Source organism: Anas platyrhynchos, chromosome 5, assembly GCF_047663525.1.
Source record: "Anas platyrhynchos isolate ZD024472 breed Pekin duck chromosome 5, IASCAAS_PekinDuck_T2T, whole genome shotgun sequence".
Classification (NCBI taxonomy): Eukaryota; Metazoa; Chordata; class Aves; order Anseriformes; family Anatidae; genus Anas; species Anas platyrhynchos.
Window position 1 is genome coordinate 36,769,000 of NC_092591.1, and position 19,424 is coordinate 36,788,423.

At 41.8% G+C, this 19,424-nt stretch overlaps 1 protein-coding gene across 8 annotated transcripts in view; it reads right to left on the bottom strand.

Annotated features, from left to right (window-relative positions):
* The window catches only part of SMOC1 (SPARC related modular calcium binding 1), a 124,162-nt gene that overhangs the window by 52,272 nt on the left and 52,466 nt on the right, over positions 1–19,424 (bottom strand). For all 8 annotated transcript variants that reach the window (XM_027459717.3, XM_072038837.1, XM_038179496.2 and 5 more), the window contains 2 exons: positions 17,353–17,452; positions 15,049–15,096 (listed from right to left, as the gene is read on the bottom strand). In XM_027459717.3, the coding sequence (XP_027315518.3) occupies positions 15,049–15,096; positions 17,353–17,452 (148 nt within the window). The remainder of the gene's footprint in view (positions 1–15,048; positions 15,097–17,352; positions 17,453–19,424) is intronic.

Below are 19,424 nucleotides of genomic sequence, written 5' to 3' on the forward strand. Positions count from 1 at the left end.
TCAAGGGTATTAAGAGTATGACAACTCTAAGCGTGTAGCTCTGCCCTGGGAGGGGGCAGCCTTTTTCCAGTCTCAAGTGACTCCACAAACCATTGCCCATTTTGATGGGCCGTTACAGGGCATAGCTGAGGGTAAATAGGCAACTTAGAGCACTGATAGCCAGGACGGTGAATTAATTCTTACCTTGCCCTGTCCCCAGGCTGCAAAGCCCACATTTTGTGAGTCTGTTGAACCAACAGGAAGGGAAAAAAGACCTCCCAGGTCTGAGCACTCCTGAGAAAATTAAGTCACTTTATGTACAACTTTGTGCAGTTTTACTTAACTGTAGTTAGATTAAAAAACAAAACAAAAAAAAACCTGCCAGTTCAACTCCAGTTCCCTACATCTAGGCAGTTCCTGACTCTTGAAGATGCGCTTTTACAACTTCATCATTTCCATATATTACCCCCAGGCTTGGGGGCATTGGTTTAAGTAGTGAAAAAAAGACAACAAAAACTGTGTTTGCACTACATGGGGGTCTTGTACAAAAATACACTTCCCTTCAAGTACTGTAGGTGTGGAACAAATTGTTGCCTTAATCAGTCCTTCCCTACATCAAATGAAGCAGTTACAGCAAGTTGTAATTAACCCAATAGCCAATGCAACTTTCATGCACAAGCATATTGCCAATATAAAAGCAGAAAGTTAGCACTTATGCCAAAAAATGTGAAATTCTTATGATCCAGCCAGATCAAGATAATTTCTTGCCAAGCAGCTGAAATGCAAATGCACCAGTGCAAAGAGTTTTCCCTGCCAGGTTTTCACACCCCTTTCCATTTCTATGCATGGAGATCCTACAGCTGTTAAGGAAAAAAAAAAAAACAACTTTCAAAACCAAATTATCAAAAGTGAGAATTCAGTCTTCGTTGTCTTCATTTTAAGAGGGGAACTACAATGTGCTCCCTTCAGATATAATCCATAAACACTTAAGACACAGACTAAAATATAGGAAAGCTTTGATTAAAAAGGTGAAAACATGCCCAAGTTTTGAATGGGTAAGAGCTTAAGGAGCTCCAACTACACAGACTGACTTCCATGGCAGTCATTTTTCCCTTCCTACATCAACTACTCTGTGTGCTGTACCAACGCAGGCAGTGATTACTGCAGCAGCGCACTGTAGGCATCATCCAGATAGCACGAGCAGCCTCCAGTGCGCCTTCTGGAAGGCATTAGTTCCCCCCACACCCCCGGCTCCCTCCTCACATCTCCCTTGCAGGTGCGTCAACATGAAAAAAGCCCCTCGAGCCCCGAGGACTTTGTGGTCCAGCGCAGTCAGTGCGTTTGTATGGCAGCACCATTCTTCGCCCTGCGAGAAAGCCTGTCCCACGCACAGACAGCTGGAAGTCCCTCTGACCTCCGTGACACAACTCAAAGCCTCCTCTGTTTGGCTTTTTGATTCCTGATTGACACATTCACTGCCAGGCGGAGATAAATGCTGCTGGGAGGACAATGTTGATCCGCTCCGACTATTCTTGTGAAGGACTTTTTCAGAATAATAAACAAAAAAACATCGGTGCGGTTAAGTGCCTGAATAGGGCTGGAGATAGACAGAGAGGGGCTGGAGGGCTTTACAGAGGCTGGCAAGTCGATTGAAGAGTTAATTGTCCGGGTGTACAATGAGTTTATTCTGCCTGCAAACAAAGAGCTCTCTCTTCCTGCTCCTGGTCCTTCAAAAGCAAACGTGTCAAAAGGGCCCGGAGCGGCACTCTGTATTAATAGCAATGCTCTGGTATCTGGGATGCAGGGGCTTTAACATTTTTGAATCCCAGGATTCAGATAGTATCTCTGTAAAATCCAGCATCCTCATTTGCTGCCTGTCTTCTCAAACTGCTTCTACAGCAATTAGCCAAATTAAACGTGCCCTCTAACTCCTTCTAATTCTTTATAGCTTTCAGCAATTGGCTCTCTTGGAAAAATAAAGGCACAGCAAGATATTACCCTTCAGACACGATGCTGTAGACACCTTCCCCAAAGTGAGATCCAGTTTTATATTATTCCAATTATGTTTTATTTAACGGGAGTCGGCTTAAACAAAGCAAGTGTCCCTAGATGTCTCATACTCGGGACACAGAATCCCAGTCCACATCTGGATCTGCATTTCAGAGCTGGCCCTATAGTAGGTCAAACCAACACAATGTCCAAACACACCCCCTGCCTCTGGGAAAGTTCAGATCCAGATTCAGATTTGAACTCTGCAGGTTGAACCAAGCCCTATGGTAATTACCACTTAAATACCTGACTCATAAGTTATGCAAACCTTGCTGGGGAGGAAAAAAAAAAATCTTCCTAATACTGCTGCATGGGGAGCAATGCAGCTGAAAAATAAGCTATTATACTTCATTTTGATGACAGAACTCTTAGGGATTTTGGTGCCAATGCAGAGAAAGACAAATGTTATTCTAGGAACAAGTGGCATTCTTAAATGCTCAGATAAGGTGAGCTGGTTGTGAACTTTCTGGTGCTGTTAAGTTTGCTTCAGTACTTCTGAAAATTTGCTGTTTTCACCAATTTCAAAAATGTAGCTTTCCAAATCATATCTTTCCTCAGGTATACAGGCATGCTACCAAGCAAAAGACAAAGCAAGAAGCTGAAAATAATTAAAGCCGGTATTTAGAGCACTGATCTAATTCAGAGAGCAAGGTGTGGGTCTCCCTTTCCCAAGCAAAGATCCCAACTACAGTGCTATCAACTCATCTGGTAGAAAAGCAGGGTGTCTCAAGTTTATGTGAACCATTTTAATCTAACTCGTGAGCAATAAATGGAGATTTCAAAACCTTGAAGCCAGAAAAACAACATTTCCTTTTTTTTTTTTTCCCCAACAAATTTTTGTTCAAACTGAACAGTAAACCCCAGTCTTATCCAATTTTGTAGGCTTGGAGTTTTGGACAAGCAGCATCTCTTCAGCAGCCTGAATACAGAACTAATTCAGAAACAGGAACTTGCACCCACATTCTGCCATTTTGAACTTAACTAAAATTTTCAGTTCACTTTTAAGCCAAAAATCCAACACTGAGGTCTCTTCTATCAAAGTATACCCATAAGAGATGGACAGAGAAGCAAACAATCAGATTTCAGTTTGGTTCGTAGTGATTAATTTCTAAAACCAAATGCAAAGCAGCCTCAGGGGGAAGACCTCTCGTTGCACATGGGTTTACCTTATGCAGTTTTACAATTTTTTAGACTCCACAGCCAAATTCCTATCAAAAATGCAAAATGGAAGCAATGGGAAAATAAATCTCAAAAGGCAGATTTGAACCTTACCTGCCAAAAAGGAGAAGCAGGTAATAAATACGGGTCAAGGCAGTTTGGGACCATCTCCAGCTCAGACTTGCACAAAAAATTGTTTTCTTCAGCAAGGAATTACTCAAGCTGTGAAGACATTGTCGCCTGTCCCCCCTGCCATCTTCAGAGACTTGTCATTCCCACCCTCCCAGACCCACGCAGCAGTTCCATTTGTGAAGCTCGACAGAAATCACAAGGCATGGTATGACTTGGAAATACACCCTGTTGTCATTAGCTCTGACTTACAGAATCAAAGTAACTCCTCCAGCAGCATCCCTGCCCCGAGGATAATAACTAGCCCAGTGATGTTTTTAATTGTCTTAAGACAAATCCTTCAATTCAATCCCATAGTGGCTCAAATCGACAGAAAAACCTTAAAAGAACCTGGTTTTCATTCAATCAAAGGCTCTTGAGGGAGCTGCTAGGATGTGAGTTGTGTGTGCATCCATGTGTTAGCCTACCATTCCCACTGTACTAGGTTTGACTGTTTTGCCCTTTGAGCGGAGTCCCTCCCTTTCCCCATACACAAAGTGCCATAACTCTTTGGAAGAAGGCAATATTTCCCCATTACTGCTGTATCTTCTCTATTCTGTTGCTGTTCTTGCTTCCAGCAAATAATTTAAAAAGTAATTTCTTAGTGATTGTATAAACTCTGTATTATTTCTACCTTGAAAAATGAGCGTATTGCCAATCCCACCGTGCCAGAATTAATTTTCCTTTGTATTTTTCATGTGCCTGATGAAATCAACTAGGCAGCAGCAGAGAAAACATTAAAAATCACTTTGGCCTACAGTCCGTTGGCCCCAGCATACAGTTTGCCTAGAAACATCATATGTAAATGCTGGTCCCAACCTCTACACGCTGAACTTTTATTTCTCAGCAGATAATTTCAGAATGTAAAACTTTGCAGCATACAAACTGCAAGCCCCCTGCAAGAACTTCAGGGAGAGAGATGATTGAAAGTAAATACAACAACTATAGAAGTTGTAAATTTAGTTAACAGTTTTAACAGTGAATAAAGGAGAACTGGGCCCTGCATCTGTGTAACAGAAGTTGTATCCAAGTGCTTGTCATTATGACCAAATTATTTGGAAAATCTCATGCTAATCTGCAGAAGGGATATTAGGCCATCTTGTCCCAAAATGGAGCACTGTCCGTAGTATCAAGGTGAAAAAAGGAATTAAGTCAGAAGAAGCAATATGGTACACGCTTGGTGCAGGCAGTCCTGGCACTAACTTCTCCAGGAAGGTGGAGAGGACACAGAGGCAGAACACAGGGAAACAGAACAGCGGGATTATAAGGGCTGGGTAAACCACAGTCCCACTTCAGCAAGAGTTGGAGCACACACTCACTGTTAGGAACGTGCTTTTCTTCCCAGAGCAGCAACACCTCCGTAGTGTCAGCATTACTTACACCGTGGAGTGATGAGACCAAGGAAGGCAGCCAGACTTCTCTGAATATACACACACCAACAAGAAAGCTAAAAATAGACTGAAGGGTGGGAAGAGGAAGAGGACAGATGTACCTTTTTTTTTTTTTTTATAGCTTCCCATTTGGTAGGAACATATGTTTTTATCTCACCCACTAACCACCAGTAGTATGACAGATACTGCAGGATTTTAAACCGTGGTATCTGAAGTTTGAACCATCTTCTGTTTGGCTCCTTCTGCCTTGAAAAAACATTTGAAATAAAATTGAGCAAAAAAATCTGCACAAATATGTATTTTAAGACACTGTGTCTCATAATAAGACTTCAGCACTAGATGTTCCCCCAGACTTGTGCAGAAGCCCACAGAAGGCTCTGTAGCACTGTGAGCAGCTGCCTGATCACACTTAGACAAAAGCAACAGCCACCATATGACTGTTTTGTTTAGTCTCTGGTTCAATTCTACCCACAATATATCAGATGTCTACTTCGAGGACCCTCAGCTTTGATGTGAAGGAGCTTTTGCTACTCCCCCTCTCCCCCCTTGACTACCTCTCGCAGAAGGCTGCTCAGAGCCCTCAGAACCCCCAGCCAACTCTCCCCTTGCTGCTTCCAGACTCTGCAAGGGAGCAGATACCTGCAGCTGTGGAAGAGGGAGCACACGCCTGAAAGGCAGGCAAGGATATTGTGATTTTAATCTTAAATTGCTTCACTGAGAGAAGAAAATAATGATTGTTGAGCAAGCTTCTTATGAGCGGTGATCATATTCCTAGCTTTGGGAATGTTGTGGTAGCTACCTGAAATATATGGTGGCCTGGGGCAAGGGGCACGAAGGGTGTGATTAGGATCTCAGTCTTTCTTCCCTCTCTCCCCAAGATCAGACAGACTCCCTTTCACTCCTCTCCTTCCAGCGCTGGTCTCTTCAAGGCAAAGGCTCTATAAACTGCCCTACATCTTCAAGGAATACAACCTACAAGTGGGGGGTGGTGACGGCAGCAAATTTCCCAGATCAATGGCCATTTGAAATTCAGACATATGGCTGAAGCCCTACAGCTGCATGTGTTAATTACCACACGTGTCCCCTGTAAAGCAGTCTGTTAAACACAAAAAGAAAACAGAAGAGAAAAAAAGCCGTTCCAGGGGATTAAGTAAATAGTCTAAATTTTTGACCCTGCTCCCCCAGACACATGCCTGTGTATTAGAACACAAGCTCCCTTCCTTTCTCCCGACACCTGCATGCCGAGGAAGCACAAGACCCCTTGCATCTCTAGCCATGTGCACTGAACCTATCTCAAAGTGTACTTTCACCCTTTCAGCCCCCCCTCCTGCCTCTTCTCTCGCCAGCCCCTCTCCCTTTCTCCTTTAGAGGACTAATTCCTGGCTGACAACCAGGCCGGCCTTGGGCTTACAATACGCCTTTTCATTTCCTTGCAGGCAAAGAGAATGGATACCTCACCGCTACATGTACATTGCATGCGTGCAAACTAGGGAAAGAGAGGAAAATATTTTTTTTTTCATTGTTTCTTTTTTGCAGGTTGTTTTTTTGTCTTTCCTCTCAGACCATTAAGAGCAGAACTCAGAACTCTGAGGGAGCGCAACTCTGCTTTCTAACAATATCATCCCAGGTAGTTCACTCCAAGATCTGTGTTTAGTCTAAAGCAGTTTTTATATTTGATTATGAAACTGAAGGAATAGTTTTTCTGTATAAGGGAAGGGATAAAGAAAAACTGAAGGAGGCAAATGAGTAAGTAGAGTAACTGAGTTGTGCTGGAAGGGCCTCCAAAGAACCTAACGTGCTTGAGAAGGAAATCAGTATGTACTGAATATGGATCACAAACATGAAACTGTTCAGCTACAAGTGAGACCTCATTCTCAAACTTAAAATATTTGTATTTTACGAGGAGGAAGATCATTCCGTAATGTTACAGACTGCCAGACATCTACAGATTGACTGCTCAAGATAAGTTTGACTGAACTTAAGAGCCATCATCAACTAAAGGTGTTTTTGCGGGCAGCTGAACAGTCAAGTTGAAACCTGCCACGTCCTTACACTTAAGGATGGCCTTGCTGCAGCATCTGAAGGTCCCATCATAACCTGAGCTCCAAGCTGAGCACAGTAACATGTAGTAAAAGGCATGGATGCAGCCCAGAGAAATGCAGTCCTTGAGGAGGACTTCTCCCATCCCTTCCTGTTATCAAAGCATTTTATAACACATTTTCCTTGATGTCAATATAAAATAAAAAATAAAACAGGCGAGTACATATGAAGGGAAACCATTATTCACAGAATCACAGAATTTCTAGGTTGGAAGAGACCTTAAGATCATCGAGTCCAACCTCTAACCTAACACTAACAGTCCCCACTAAACCATATCCCTAAGCTGTGAAGCTGTGCTTTAGTTCCCATAGGTGCCATCTCAGGAACTTGAACAAAGATTGTGGTTGCCCATCCAGCCTCCCCGTACCTTACTTATGAGCACACACACTGCATGCATTCAAGCTTTCCCATCACAGTTTTGTAGCTTATCTCCTGTAGAGAGAGATGTTGATACAACTCATTGGGTAAAGGGCCTGAAAGGAGCGTAATTCCAGCCACTCAGCTAGAACCACCACCCCCAAAATTTAAAATAAATTTCCCATTGCATTACTCTGGCTTGAGGAAAAACAACAGTTAGATGTCTAGATTCTTTTGCAGGATACAAATACTCAAACAAAATAGGATCATGTTAGGTTGGTAAAAAAAAAAATATTTTAGGTTAATTTATCTGAAAACACATCAATTCCTCCAATTTATCCTCAGGTTTGTTATTAAGTAAAAAAGAGCTACAGAAGACAGGAAGTCTAGGATTATTAATCTCAAAGTTATAACAATGCTGTTTGAAAGGATCTAGAGAAATACATATTGTAATAGGATAGCATCTTGGCATGCTGATCCACATACTTGAATAGTTTAGAAAGATTTTTTTTTTTTTTAACAACTCTTTAAAAAAGAAAAGGCATTGAGGCCACAGAGCTATGAAGTGCTTCAACAAAAAGCAGCCCACAGTCCCTAGAACTATTTCTTTTCTCTGCAAGCTGTAATTGGTCAGACACCAGAAATCTATGTATAGCACATAAACAGTTAATAATACTTTAACAGATGTTGCTTAATCAATTGTTAGCCTGCTTATTAGATCTACTCACCAGGCTGCTCAATACCATGACTTAATCATTTAAAAACCTTTACAGCTGTCCTTAAGACATTACAGACATAAATAGTCTGTAGATTGCTATAACAACACTTGTAAACTACAATTTTATTAAGTCATATTATATAGACTAACCTACAGATTAGAACTGGTTCTTTATAGATGAAAGCAGAATTCTTGCATTATATCAAACAAAATATACTTTAAAACAAAATTTGCCTTCTGCTTAAACTTGCCAATGAAACTTTCTCCAGCCTCAAATTTGATACATATGTTCTGAGGCCCACAGAAAATGTCTTGATGAAAAGCTAAACAATTTCAGACAAGTCAGTGATGTGGGGGATCCAAAAGGATTGTTTTTAATTCTACTGTTTACATAACAATTTTGAGGTTGAATATTTCTTCTCGTCCTCAATATTTCAAAAACTCTGATTAGCGAGACAAATCTAGGTGCTTCCTAGAACATTGCTCTGTCCTCGAAAAGTGGTCCAGTATCCGTGGTATTGAGAAACGACATGCCTCTGTTCTTACAGACACTGATCAGGATTCTCAGGTAAGAGCTGGGTTCTCTATCTTACAAAGCCAGTACTATTAGCACCACTGGCAAGCTACAGTCTGCTATATCTGTGAAATTCACTTGCTTTCTACAATTACATCTGATTGGCATTTAACAGCAAATTTGCATACCACGTATGATATAGGAACAGCGATAAGAACTAGACTGAATTCTTAACATCTGCAAACAGACAAGCCTACAGATTAGTTATATTTACAGATCCTTTTTTATTATTTTTTTAAATGGAAAAGCAAACTTTAATTCCCACCCTAAGTTTGCTTGGAAATACAAATATGTGCTAATCAGAAATTTATGTACTGCAAACTTCATCTACAGAATATTTTATTCGCAGCTCACTGAGGCTTTTGCAGGACCTATGCAGCTTTATTGTTGTTCTAACTTCTCCCAGTTCCTCCTCAGCCACCTGAGTTCTCACACCAATTTCACAGCAAGCCACTGTCACATGGTGGGACAAACAAAGCTTTTGCATGTGAAGAGCTTGGAGCATTCATACAGCACCACCACAGCAAGTCTGATGCTGTCAGAAGCAGATGATTTACCCGTGCATAGCACAGCCTGACTCTCCACCTAGCTACGCTACACACAGACAATTTGTGTATGCCTGTCTGTATTTTACCAAGAAAAGACCTGACAGAAAGTGTCAGTTCTTGCTTAGGAATACTCCAGGCGACAAACAGTTCAGCAAGCAATCATTGCATGAAAATTCTCTCTCATCCAGACTTACAAATTGGGATGTTATTTATCTCAAAATAAATAACACACAGGATCCAGAATTGTGTGAGTAGCACTGCAGACTTAGTACCTGCCTATGTTCTGCAAGAAATTCATCATGAGATGTTGACCACCAGTTATAACCATCTCTTGACTTTGTTCTGTCCAAGTAAACTTGTATTTCTTCCACATCACTGATGGAGGCCATGTGATACTTTATCTTTCCTGTAGCTACTACAAGCTGCTAAAGACATCACAAAGCATTTTCTCATTATTTATCGGGTTAGAGAGGCAGTAATAATTGAGTGCTTGAAGCTTGGTTTGTGCAATAGCGCGGCTCTGCTTCACATTCAATCAGTACCTTGATGAATCCAGAAAAAGCAGAGAAGGCACAGACTCAAGTCTCAGCTTTCAGTCACATAGACCTTTGACAGCCCTGTCTATGGAGCAGGACGTTTTTGTCAAGATGTTATCTGTCTGTTCATACTTGTGAGATGTACTGACTGCTGCAGAGGCGGGATGCTCCCCTCCCTGCAAGCAGGCAGCAGGTGAATTAGCGCTGGCTGCACCTGACTTCTTACCACCAGCAGACAAAGCTTCCAGGTCTCCATGTACAAACACTTCCATTTATTTACATTAGCACAAGCCGTCCTCCGCTTAGGTTTGCCTGAGGAGAGCATTCACCCTTTACTGCTCGGTCTAATTACTGACTCAGACTAATGGCTCATTACTGATTCAAATTGCTCAGTCTACTGGCGGCACAACTAGTCCATTAACATTTGCTGCAAGTAAGGCTCTTGGAAGCCAGCAGGAGAAGAGCCACAGAATGGGCCCACTTGCCCACAGCTCCAACTGCGATTTTCCTCTGTGCCCGTTTCGTGCAGCTAAACCCACAAGGAGGAACCCCATTCCAGATTTTTAATTGACAGGAATTTTAAGTTGTTTATCTTAGGTTCCTCAAATTGCCTCAGTGCTTTCTTGCAGAAACTCAACTTGTCTGCAGACTCATTGGGCAAAGCTTTTCGCAACTCCATGGGAAAGTCAAAGCACTGAATTCAATGCCTGCACGTAAGACAGTAAGCGTAAAACATCTCCACCCAGACTTTGTCTCCTGTGGGGCCATCAGAGCTCACATTCCACTAACATCACCGTACCTGCCCCAGGCTCAGGGAACTGCAGATGTTGTTGCCAGCTTTTGCAACCGGGAAACAAAGCTAGTCAAAACAGGCTTGGAACTTCACACACTGCAAGAGACTTCATGAAAGAAGAAAGGAGTTCATACATACCATGCAAGACTCTTCACAATGACTGACATCAAGAGTTCAGCCAGCCCATATTTACCTGTACTTGCATCATCTTTTAATCCCAGATTAGAGAATGCACTTCCTTTCCCATTTCTTTCATTCAGTTTATTTAAAATGATATTAAGACGGCATCCAGAATAGTTACAATGACTAACAAACCACTATCCCCACCTCGATTTTCACCTTCTCTCTTTTCTGATCTCTCTTCAATTTTAATTCACTCTGCTTCCAGTTTTAAGTAGGAAGACTGCATGATTTAATGAATATAAAAAGCAGTCACGTAATTTCTTATTACCCCTGTCTCCTGAGCAGCCTACTTTTTAAAAGTTTGCTTAGTGACTGTGAAAAAATGCTACTCATGGTTGCAATATGCCAAGTCTGCATCTTTGAGTCCTAAAGCACCAACATTCCACAGATAAAGAAAATAAAGTTTTGTTTTGTGCTTGCTTGTTTTGTTTCCAACGTGTGGCACAACTTGCCTTTGGCTGGAAAGGAACAATCTGCATTCTTTAGGCAGGGAAGAAATCCAGTCATATTGGCTCCAAGGATGCCTTTTGCTGCATCTTAAAATATTAAGAAGTTCCCAGTGGGAGGGGGGGGGATGGATATCCAGCACTCTAGGGGACTGTGTGCATCTTCCAAGTCTCTCAGGCTTTCAAACTAAGCAGCAGCTGGAGTAAATTAGTGCAAGAAGCTCCTTATAAGAAAGGATTGTACAAGGCACAAGCAGGAATATGGAACAGACAGTGACAGAAATCTGCAGTTTCTGGATATCCTAATCTCACCCAGGAATAACTGCAGCCTCTGACAAGGGTCCTGGGCACTTATTCTGCACCTGCCTGAAGGAACAGTGTGTGTCAGCCTGGCTGGGCTACTTCATCTTCTAGGTAAGGAGTGTCCTTCCTCGTTTTCACTTCAGGATCACTCAGTCCACCTGGAGAACCAAGCTTAGAGCATCTTAACATAACATAGTTCCCCAAGTCATTTGTTGAAAGCCTCACTACTCTCACAGCATGGTGGTCGACTGAATGACCATTTTCATCAGTAGGCTGGCTGTGCAGGAAGGGCTGCACAACCATCACCATCACCAACCCTCACCAGCAGCCCAAAAGCTGTACTTCCCATTGCCTTGTGCTCATACAGTGGGCAGTTCTCTTCAAGTGAGGATGCCAGGGCATATGGTGCTGGGTGGTGTTGGTTCCAAGCACTGCCAGACAGGCAGTACTACCTCAACACTTCCCTCTTTGTTAAAGGCATGGACTGAAATATTTGGAAAACCTGTGCCTTAGTACAGAACAGCACAGTGCAACATGCAAGAAAACAAAGAACTAGAGTGTTAGTTTACTCCAAAAAGGTTTGAGGAGAGGGCAATGACAGTGGAAGGATAAACTCTTTATCAAGCTTCAGTGCACCTGATGAACTGTAGCTCGGGACAAACATTTGGCACTGAGCTGTGTTTCATTAGGGCACTAGGCCTTAGAGATGGAGGGGATGAGAGGTCCTTTCATGGGTCAGATGGACAAACCTGAAAGGACTTTGTTTATAAAAAAATTCAAGCAGGCTGAATTCAGACAGGAGGACCAGTGGTAAAAGTCTGAACTGCAAGTCCTGGAGAATCCAGGCTTCCATGCTACCATATAAGAGTAAGTCACTGTTTCCCTGGGCCCAGGCCTTTGCCTTCCAGCAGCAGAGCACTCCACACACACAGAACAAATCAGTACTGGCTATTTTAAAGTTTTAAATTTGGTGCCAATTTGATTTGATTTAAATTACCTTACAGGGCAAATTATATGAGTAACTGGCATTACATCATACAGAAACAGCAGCAATGAGAACATGGACAACCAGAGCATGAGATTTAAAAATAAAAAGGATTTCTTGCCAGCACTTTTGCCTGTTCTCTGCAGAAAGCTCCACAGAGCCACTTCAGGAACTACATATCAAGCCAATGACCATAGAGTCATTTCATTTTCTTTTCATCAGTAATGAGACAGCCTGTGAACAGGAAGCACATGTTACTTCACATCTTCTCCATCATACCTATTGACCTCTACAAAGTACGCCAAAACATTTGAAGAAAGAGAGCTATTACCGACAGCCGGTCATTTTCCTCTTCCAACATTAATTTGTCTCTCCTAGAGGGCAGCTAATATGCTACTAAAGTCTCCCCTTTCACTTGTTACCTAATAGCCTAAGGCTATCCACCTGTATGGTTCCCTAGGCAGAGCAGCCTCTATCCAAAGAACTATTTTGCCCTGAAGACTTGAAAGGCATCAACATCATACAAAGTTTATTAGCTCCATATTTTACATTCCTGTATGAATGGGATAAAGGAAATCACATCTGAGAGTCTTAGCTATTCCTTCACCTCCTGAAAGAGCCTATTCTGTGCCAGATAATACGATTTGACCCAGGGACTCTCATCCAGGGGTGGAAAGAGGAGTGTGGAAATTCCAAAAGCTAAGTCAGATGGCAGTTGCTCAAAGTGACTGCTTCAGACGTTTCCAAAATGTGCCTCTACGAAGTCATCATTGACCCAGTTCCTGCTGGACTTCTCTCCTCTTCATCATGTCCTGTTTGTCTTCCTGCAAAGGTCTATCTGTACAGAAAGACTCAGAATGCTCCACTAAAACGTGGTTATAGCCATGCTGGCTAGTCACCAGCCTTCAGAGAAGCCAGGGCTCCTGTGAAATGATTTGCTTTAAGGAAGCCAGGCTGCCTGTTCTTGGTACTGGCTTGCTTTCCACAAAACCCAATACTGGAATTCTGCATCACAGCAATAGGTCGAAAAGAAGCACTGATAAGTGCAAATTAATTTTTAGACCAAACACTCTTCACAAGCCAGAGGAATAATGCTAACTCCCCCAGAGGTTAAACCAAATTATTTCATTTCAAATCATTTCACATTTTAAAAGTCCTGTACAGACTATTTAATAATTGTTCACCAGGATTTTTCTGACATGATGGAGAAAGGCTTGTGGGGGGGCTTTCAACAGATGAACACTCAGAATTGGAGGGGATGTAAAGTTTACATGATTGCTTGTAGCATGCTGGCCAAAAGGAAGATGTTTTCCTTTTCTTGACAGCTACTGACTGCATAGAATGTCTTTCCATCCACGTGACCAAGCTTAGCATTCTTAAAATAGGATGCCACAGGGAGCACCAAGAACAGTCAAATTATATTACAAATTTTAGATTAATTCCTTTCATTTATAGTTCTCTTCTTCTGTATGTTCCAGCTTTTGAGTTAATAAAAGGGGTGAGGTAGGGGGAAAAAAAACCTCCAACATTTCCCCCCTTGCTCTGTTTCTTAAGAAATACAGTATCAGCTGCTTCCAATTCCATAACAGACCTGAACTACTCAGGTACGAAACCTACAAACAACCCCCACTCTAAAATAATGCAGATTGCAAGAGCTACTTGATTTGCTTTTATCTTAGGCTAGGCTAACAACAACTGTATTAAAAGCATGATAACAATGTGTTCAGGTGGCAATTACACAGGCTGTGATGTTTAACACATAATTACAGGTTTACAGAGACACATCCTTATCTGAAGTAAGAAGCACGCTTCAGCATTCAGGCTTAAATAAGTAGGTCTCTTTGCATCTTTCTTCTCCCTACCTTTTCCTAAGCTACCATATACAACCAGCAGCCTGTACAGCAGATACTCTCAAAATGCATCACTGCTTCGAGCATAACCACCTATAATTTCTGTTAAGTGTCTTTGGGACTGGACAGTCCCAGCATGGAAAATGTTTTTCAAATTAAAATTAGGCATCAAGGTAGGCATTTTCCTGCATTTTGAAGTCTCAGAAGTAATTGATTTGAATTGAATTAGGGATGAACTGAATTATGGAGAAAATTATCCTGGGAGTTATCGAAAAACACCTGAAAGACAACGCGGTCATTGGTCACAGCCCATATGGGTCAAAAATCCTGTTTAATGAACTTTATTTCCTTTTATGACAAGGTTACCCACATTGTCAACCAAGGGAAGTCAGTTTATATAAACTTTCTGGATTTCAATTAAGCTTTCAATATTGTTTCTCACAGTATCCTTCTGGGAAAAGTGTCCAGCATACAGCTAGACAAAACTAGAACATTACGGGTGATAAATGATAAATGACTTGGATGCAGAACTTGAAGGCATACTGAGTAAGCTTGCAGATGACACTAAATTGGGAGGAGCTGTTGACTCTCTCAAGGGCAGAGCAGCCTTGCAAAGAGATCTTGGCAAATTAGAGGGCTGAGCAGTCAGCTCATCAATCACCAGTCACATGAAGTTCAACATAAGCAAATGCCGGATACTACACTTGGGACAGGACAACCCTGGCTGGCATCACCCAAGGGTGATGCACAGACTGTCATCTTACTTGTCCTACTGCAGGGGAAGGTCTAAAGGCATGTAAGCCCCTCACACACAAAGCTGTTTAGAAACCCAGGTTTTAAGTTATGTCACAGACTTGGCTGGGCAACTGCTATTACAAAACAAGTTGCTGAAGCACAGGACTCCACTCACCTTTCCTTCCTGAGTTACCCTGGCCTGACGGTTTATCAGTTACAGAACCTAAAGAGGAAAAAAAGGAAAGAAAAAAGACAACTTTTTAGGTGTTGAACAATCACACAAAACATGTAATGTTACATGCAAACAATCAACATCTAAGCCTACAAAGTGTCTATTTACTTGCCAACAGCTTGGTTTAGGATTCAGAGATCCTGTGGCTTCAACCAACTAGGAGAGCATATGAAAGTTTTATGCATTAAGGATGTTAAATCAGGATGTGGGTAAACAACAAATCTTTAGTAGCTGGATCCAGTGATTTAAAAAAGCTCAACACAGCAGTGCACTAGTAAGAAACCTGGAATAAATCCAAGGGCAAGAGGGAAAGATCAATAAGAGTCACTTCTTTGGTTTGCAAACGTCAGGAAGAACAAATCAAAAACAGGTGGTGAGAGTGCACAGGGAATGCAAGGGGCAGTATTCTAAAGGAAGGGATTAAGTGGGACAATTTCCAGAAAATGGATTTCAACCAAGCCCTGAACATCCCCAGCTGTTTGAGAAGGGACATTGGATAAGATCCAGCATGTACTCAAATAGGACACATCCTGTTTTTTCTAATATACACTTCATGCTTCATATTATATATATGATTCTGCACTTGTTTCTGTAGTTTGCTTTAGTGCTGCATCATGAGTTTTACACTAAAACTTGAGCAGATAATAAAGGCTTTCTTAAATCTGTTACCAAAATATAAAAATCTATGACAAGCTTTTTTTTTTTTTTGTGGAATAGCTTTATTCCCAAGAAAATGCTTCTGCTGTGCACATTATTAAACAGTTTTAGTGATTACTGATCATGCAGGAAACGTGGCTCTAAAGTCAGTTCCAAGGAGGCAGCTCTGACAGGCCCAAGAGTCCAGTCAAGACAAGCCCTAAGCTTTATTGCCTAGGTACTTTCACTTGCAGATCTGTTCATCACAGGTCTACTGCTCAATCACAAGTAGGAAGTACATATACAATATTAGTTGTCATAGGCTAACATCTGCATGTCCCACAAAACACAATGACTCTAGGTTCTTGGTAAGACAATTTTATAAACAGCTCAAGATTAAGTGAGCAAATCAGCAAAACATCCTCTAAAAATGCCATACCAAAAACATATTTAGCAAACGATGGAAGAAAGTCATGCTCCAAGGCTTAAGCCAAATTACTGTAGCATTTTACCTTAAACAAAAATAGGATATTAACCTTATTTTATTTCCGTGTACCTGTAAAACACTAAGCATCCCCTAAAGCTACAGTATTTGACTCACTAGTCCCCAGACAGCTCCCCGACTTAACTTGAATCCTCATGCAAGTCACTACATTTACTTATTACCACAACACACCCTAAAGCAAAGAGGATGTGAACAAAGAGAGAAGGATTTAAAAAAAAAAAAAAAAAAAAGGTTTGACTGTTGCTATGCTCCCAATCTAACAGGCAAACATGGCAAGGTGTGAGAGCAGCAGTGCATCAAATACCTTTGGGGTGCAGTTTGCAAAGCATGATGCCAGAGGCAGCAGTCCCTGCATGGCATTACTTAATACATTAGACAATCCTACTCTCAACCATCTTCTCTTTTGTGGGGGCAGATGGACATGACTCTAGTGTTGCCCTTGAATTCTCTCAAACAGCACAGAACAGCTTCCCATCCCTTCCTGTGCCTGGTGTGCTGCTGCTGCCACAGCAGCTCTGCTCACTGCAGCTCATAAAGCTAAGGCCATATGAAAATCAAGAGCCCTCCCCCAGCCCCATCCCATCTGAGCCATAGGATGCTGTGTTTGACTGCAGGGAAAAACACTTCAGTTTGCTTTAAGTACAGAAGATGATGATTTGGGAAGCTTAAATGCCGCTCTGACAGCCTCTGAAGGCGACAAGATTGTATGACCCAACTCAATTCAGCCTGAGAACCATTTCTTTAAAATATTGCACATGGAAAACAGTTATCCCATCTGTTATGGAGATTGCTGGGTTTGGTGTACACAGCAGTTCTGTGGCTTTTGCCTTGGCTACCACAAGCTGTGGTTCCACTCTGTTACTTTAGTGTTTTTTCCCCAGTAAGCCTTGCACCCTAGCTGCCAGGTGAAAATGCCACGGCCCACGCTTCCTTGCAGGTTCCAAAAGCCAGCAAACAAACAGCGAGATACGAGCAGCAACTGCAGTGTTAAATTGGGTAAACTGGCCAAGTCACCTGTAAAGATTAAGCACTCTGAATTGGACATGTCCTCCCCATGCCCCTTCAGTTAACCAAATAGGTGTTTGTTGAAGCCACTCCCACAGTACCTGAACATACAGGAGTTTTGTTCTGTACAGAAGAACCGCTAATAGGCTTGCCATCAGGTGTCACACACCAGCAGTATCCCGTGTAGGTATGGCACTGCACCTGTTTGATAAAACAAAGAGCAGGCATTTCATTTCTCACTCGGTCACCCACCACTACTGTTACAGTCCAGCACCTTAATGGAAGTCCCAACCCAGAAGCATCCCGAGAAATGCTTCCGAGCAAGGAGACCACATAGAAGAGTATATTTGATTTTGGTGGACATGTTTTTTGACAAAAGCTTTCTCCTTCCAACCCCCTCCCCAAAGAAAGGTTATTTCTCCTATTCCAACTCCTTTAGCTGCAATTCAGGAGGTGAAGTTACAGATACCCAGCTGAGAACACTTCAGTTTGGGTATGCAGCAGTCATGTCTCAGCTCATTTGCTAAATCCTGTTTACTATTCACCATTAAATAATTTCTCCTTAGAGTCCCACTGCATCCCAGCTGCAATGTGGCAGGGCCACCTCAGCCCATTTCCACAGCCACTGCTGGAGAACAGTGGTCTGTGGGCGTTGCAAGAGCATTTTGTTAAGTAAACACAGCTAGAAAAATGCATACTTGACTTGTTATGTTAACAAACCTTCTCCAGATAGATTTGAGCTCTCTACTGTTACTATGTCAGCTCCAGCAGTAGGAGCAAGATGCTTGCTCTCTGTGTATTGACAAGGCCTTAGGAGCGTTTGATGAAGTCTGTAATGAGCCAAAAGGTGCACAGCATAAGATCCAATTTGTTCAAGTTTAAAGCTCTGCATCTGAACTTAGTGTCTAGAATTGCCCAGTTCTTCCCATCGCTATGGAAGGACACCAGAGTGACTAGTTTGGAGGTGGACTCATACAGTGAGAAGCAATAAATCCTGATCCTGGTCTTAGTGATGTCTATGCAGGTATTAGTCCAGTGGTGCTATAGTTTCATCCAGCTCAATAAATCTAATTACAGCTTTTTCCTCAGCTTTCACAGAATGATCAGCACTTGGATGAATTCAGGATGTCTTCTGACTTCTCTTGAGACAAAAGTAAATAATCATCATAGAGGCATCAGTGTAAAAGCTATCAGTTTCCAAAATCCTTCCCAGCAAACAAGCTTTCAGTTGTGGCCAGGTCTGTACATCAGTAATACCAGCACCTTGAAATGGTATGGAAATGTCTACACTATTACAGGCTAGAGATGCCTCCATCATACGCTTCTGATAAAAGCCAGGACATGAAATCATTTCAGAAACTGCTTTTTTTATTTCGCTTTCAGACTGAATTTGGTCCATTCTCTATTTTTCCAAGGAAGTTCTCTGAAGCTGATTTCCCATTCTAGTCCTCCCCCCAGAGAACTGGTGAGCACTGGGGTGTTTGTACCATTCCCTCCTTTTGGGACCCTTCACAACTAGAGTAGTTATTCCCCCTTGCTGACAGCTGGCTCTGATTCCCCAAGGTAGCAGTTTGCTCAGAGACTTAATGATGGTCTTTTTAAAAGGCTTTAAGTATCACATAAAACATGATCTAAGAGCAATTATAACACAGTACCACGTGTTTATCTTGGATTTTACTAAAGCGCAAAGCAATCATTTTGCCTCAAGCAAACGCATGGTTAGCAGCCAAAATCAACAACAATCTCATGTACCCACATTATTAGAGTCACTGTCACTATCTGCACACTTTTTTTTTTTAATTCTCTTAATATATCACAAAATTGATTGCAAATTACTCAAAAGTGTTGTGAATATAATTAGCAATAATCAAGTTGCAAAATATTTCTTATTGCTCAGTCTAATCAGTGGCACATTGAAGACGTGATAGAAAAACTTGGTTTTTTAGGTGTTTAGTGTTTATATTTGCTTATTGCACACACTACTGCATTCCCAACAGCACAAGAAGCTGTCTTTACACCTGAGCATTAACTGTAAAAATCTTATCCAGAGATGAAGTCAAATTCCAGGATAGTGTCCCAGATTTGTAGGACAGGACCATTCCATGTTACATTACAGAAAAAAAGCATTTGTCTGTATTTTGGACCACTTTTTCAAAATACTACTATTCTTTCA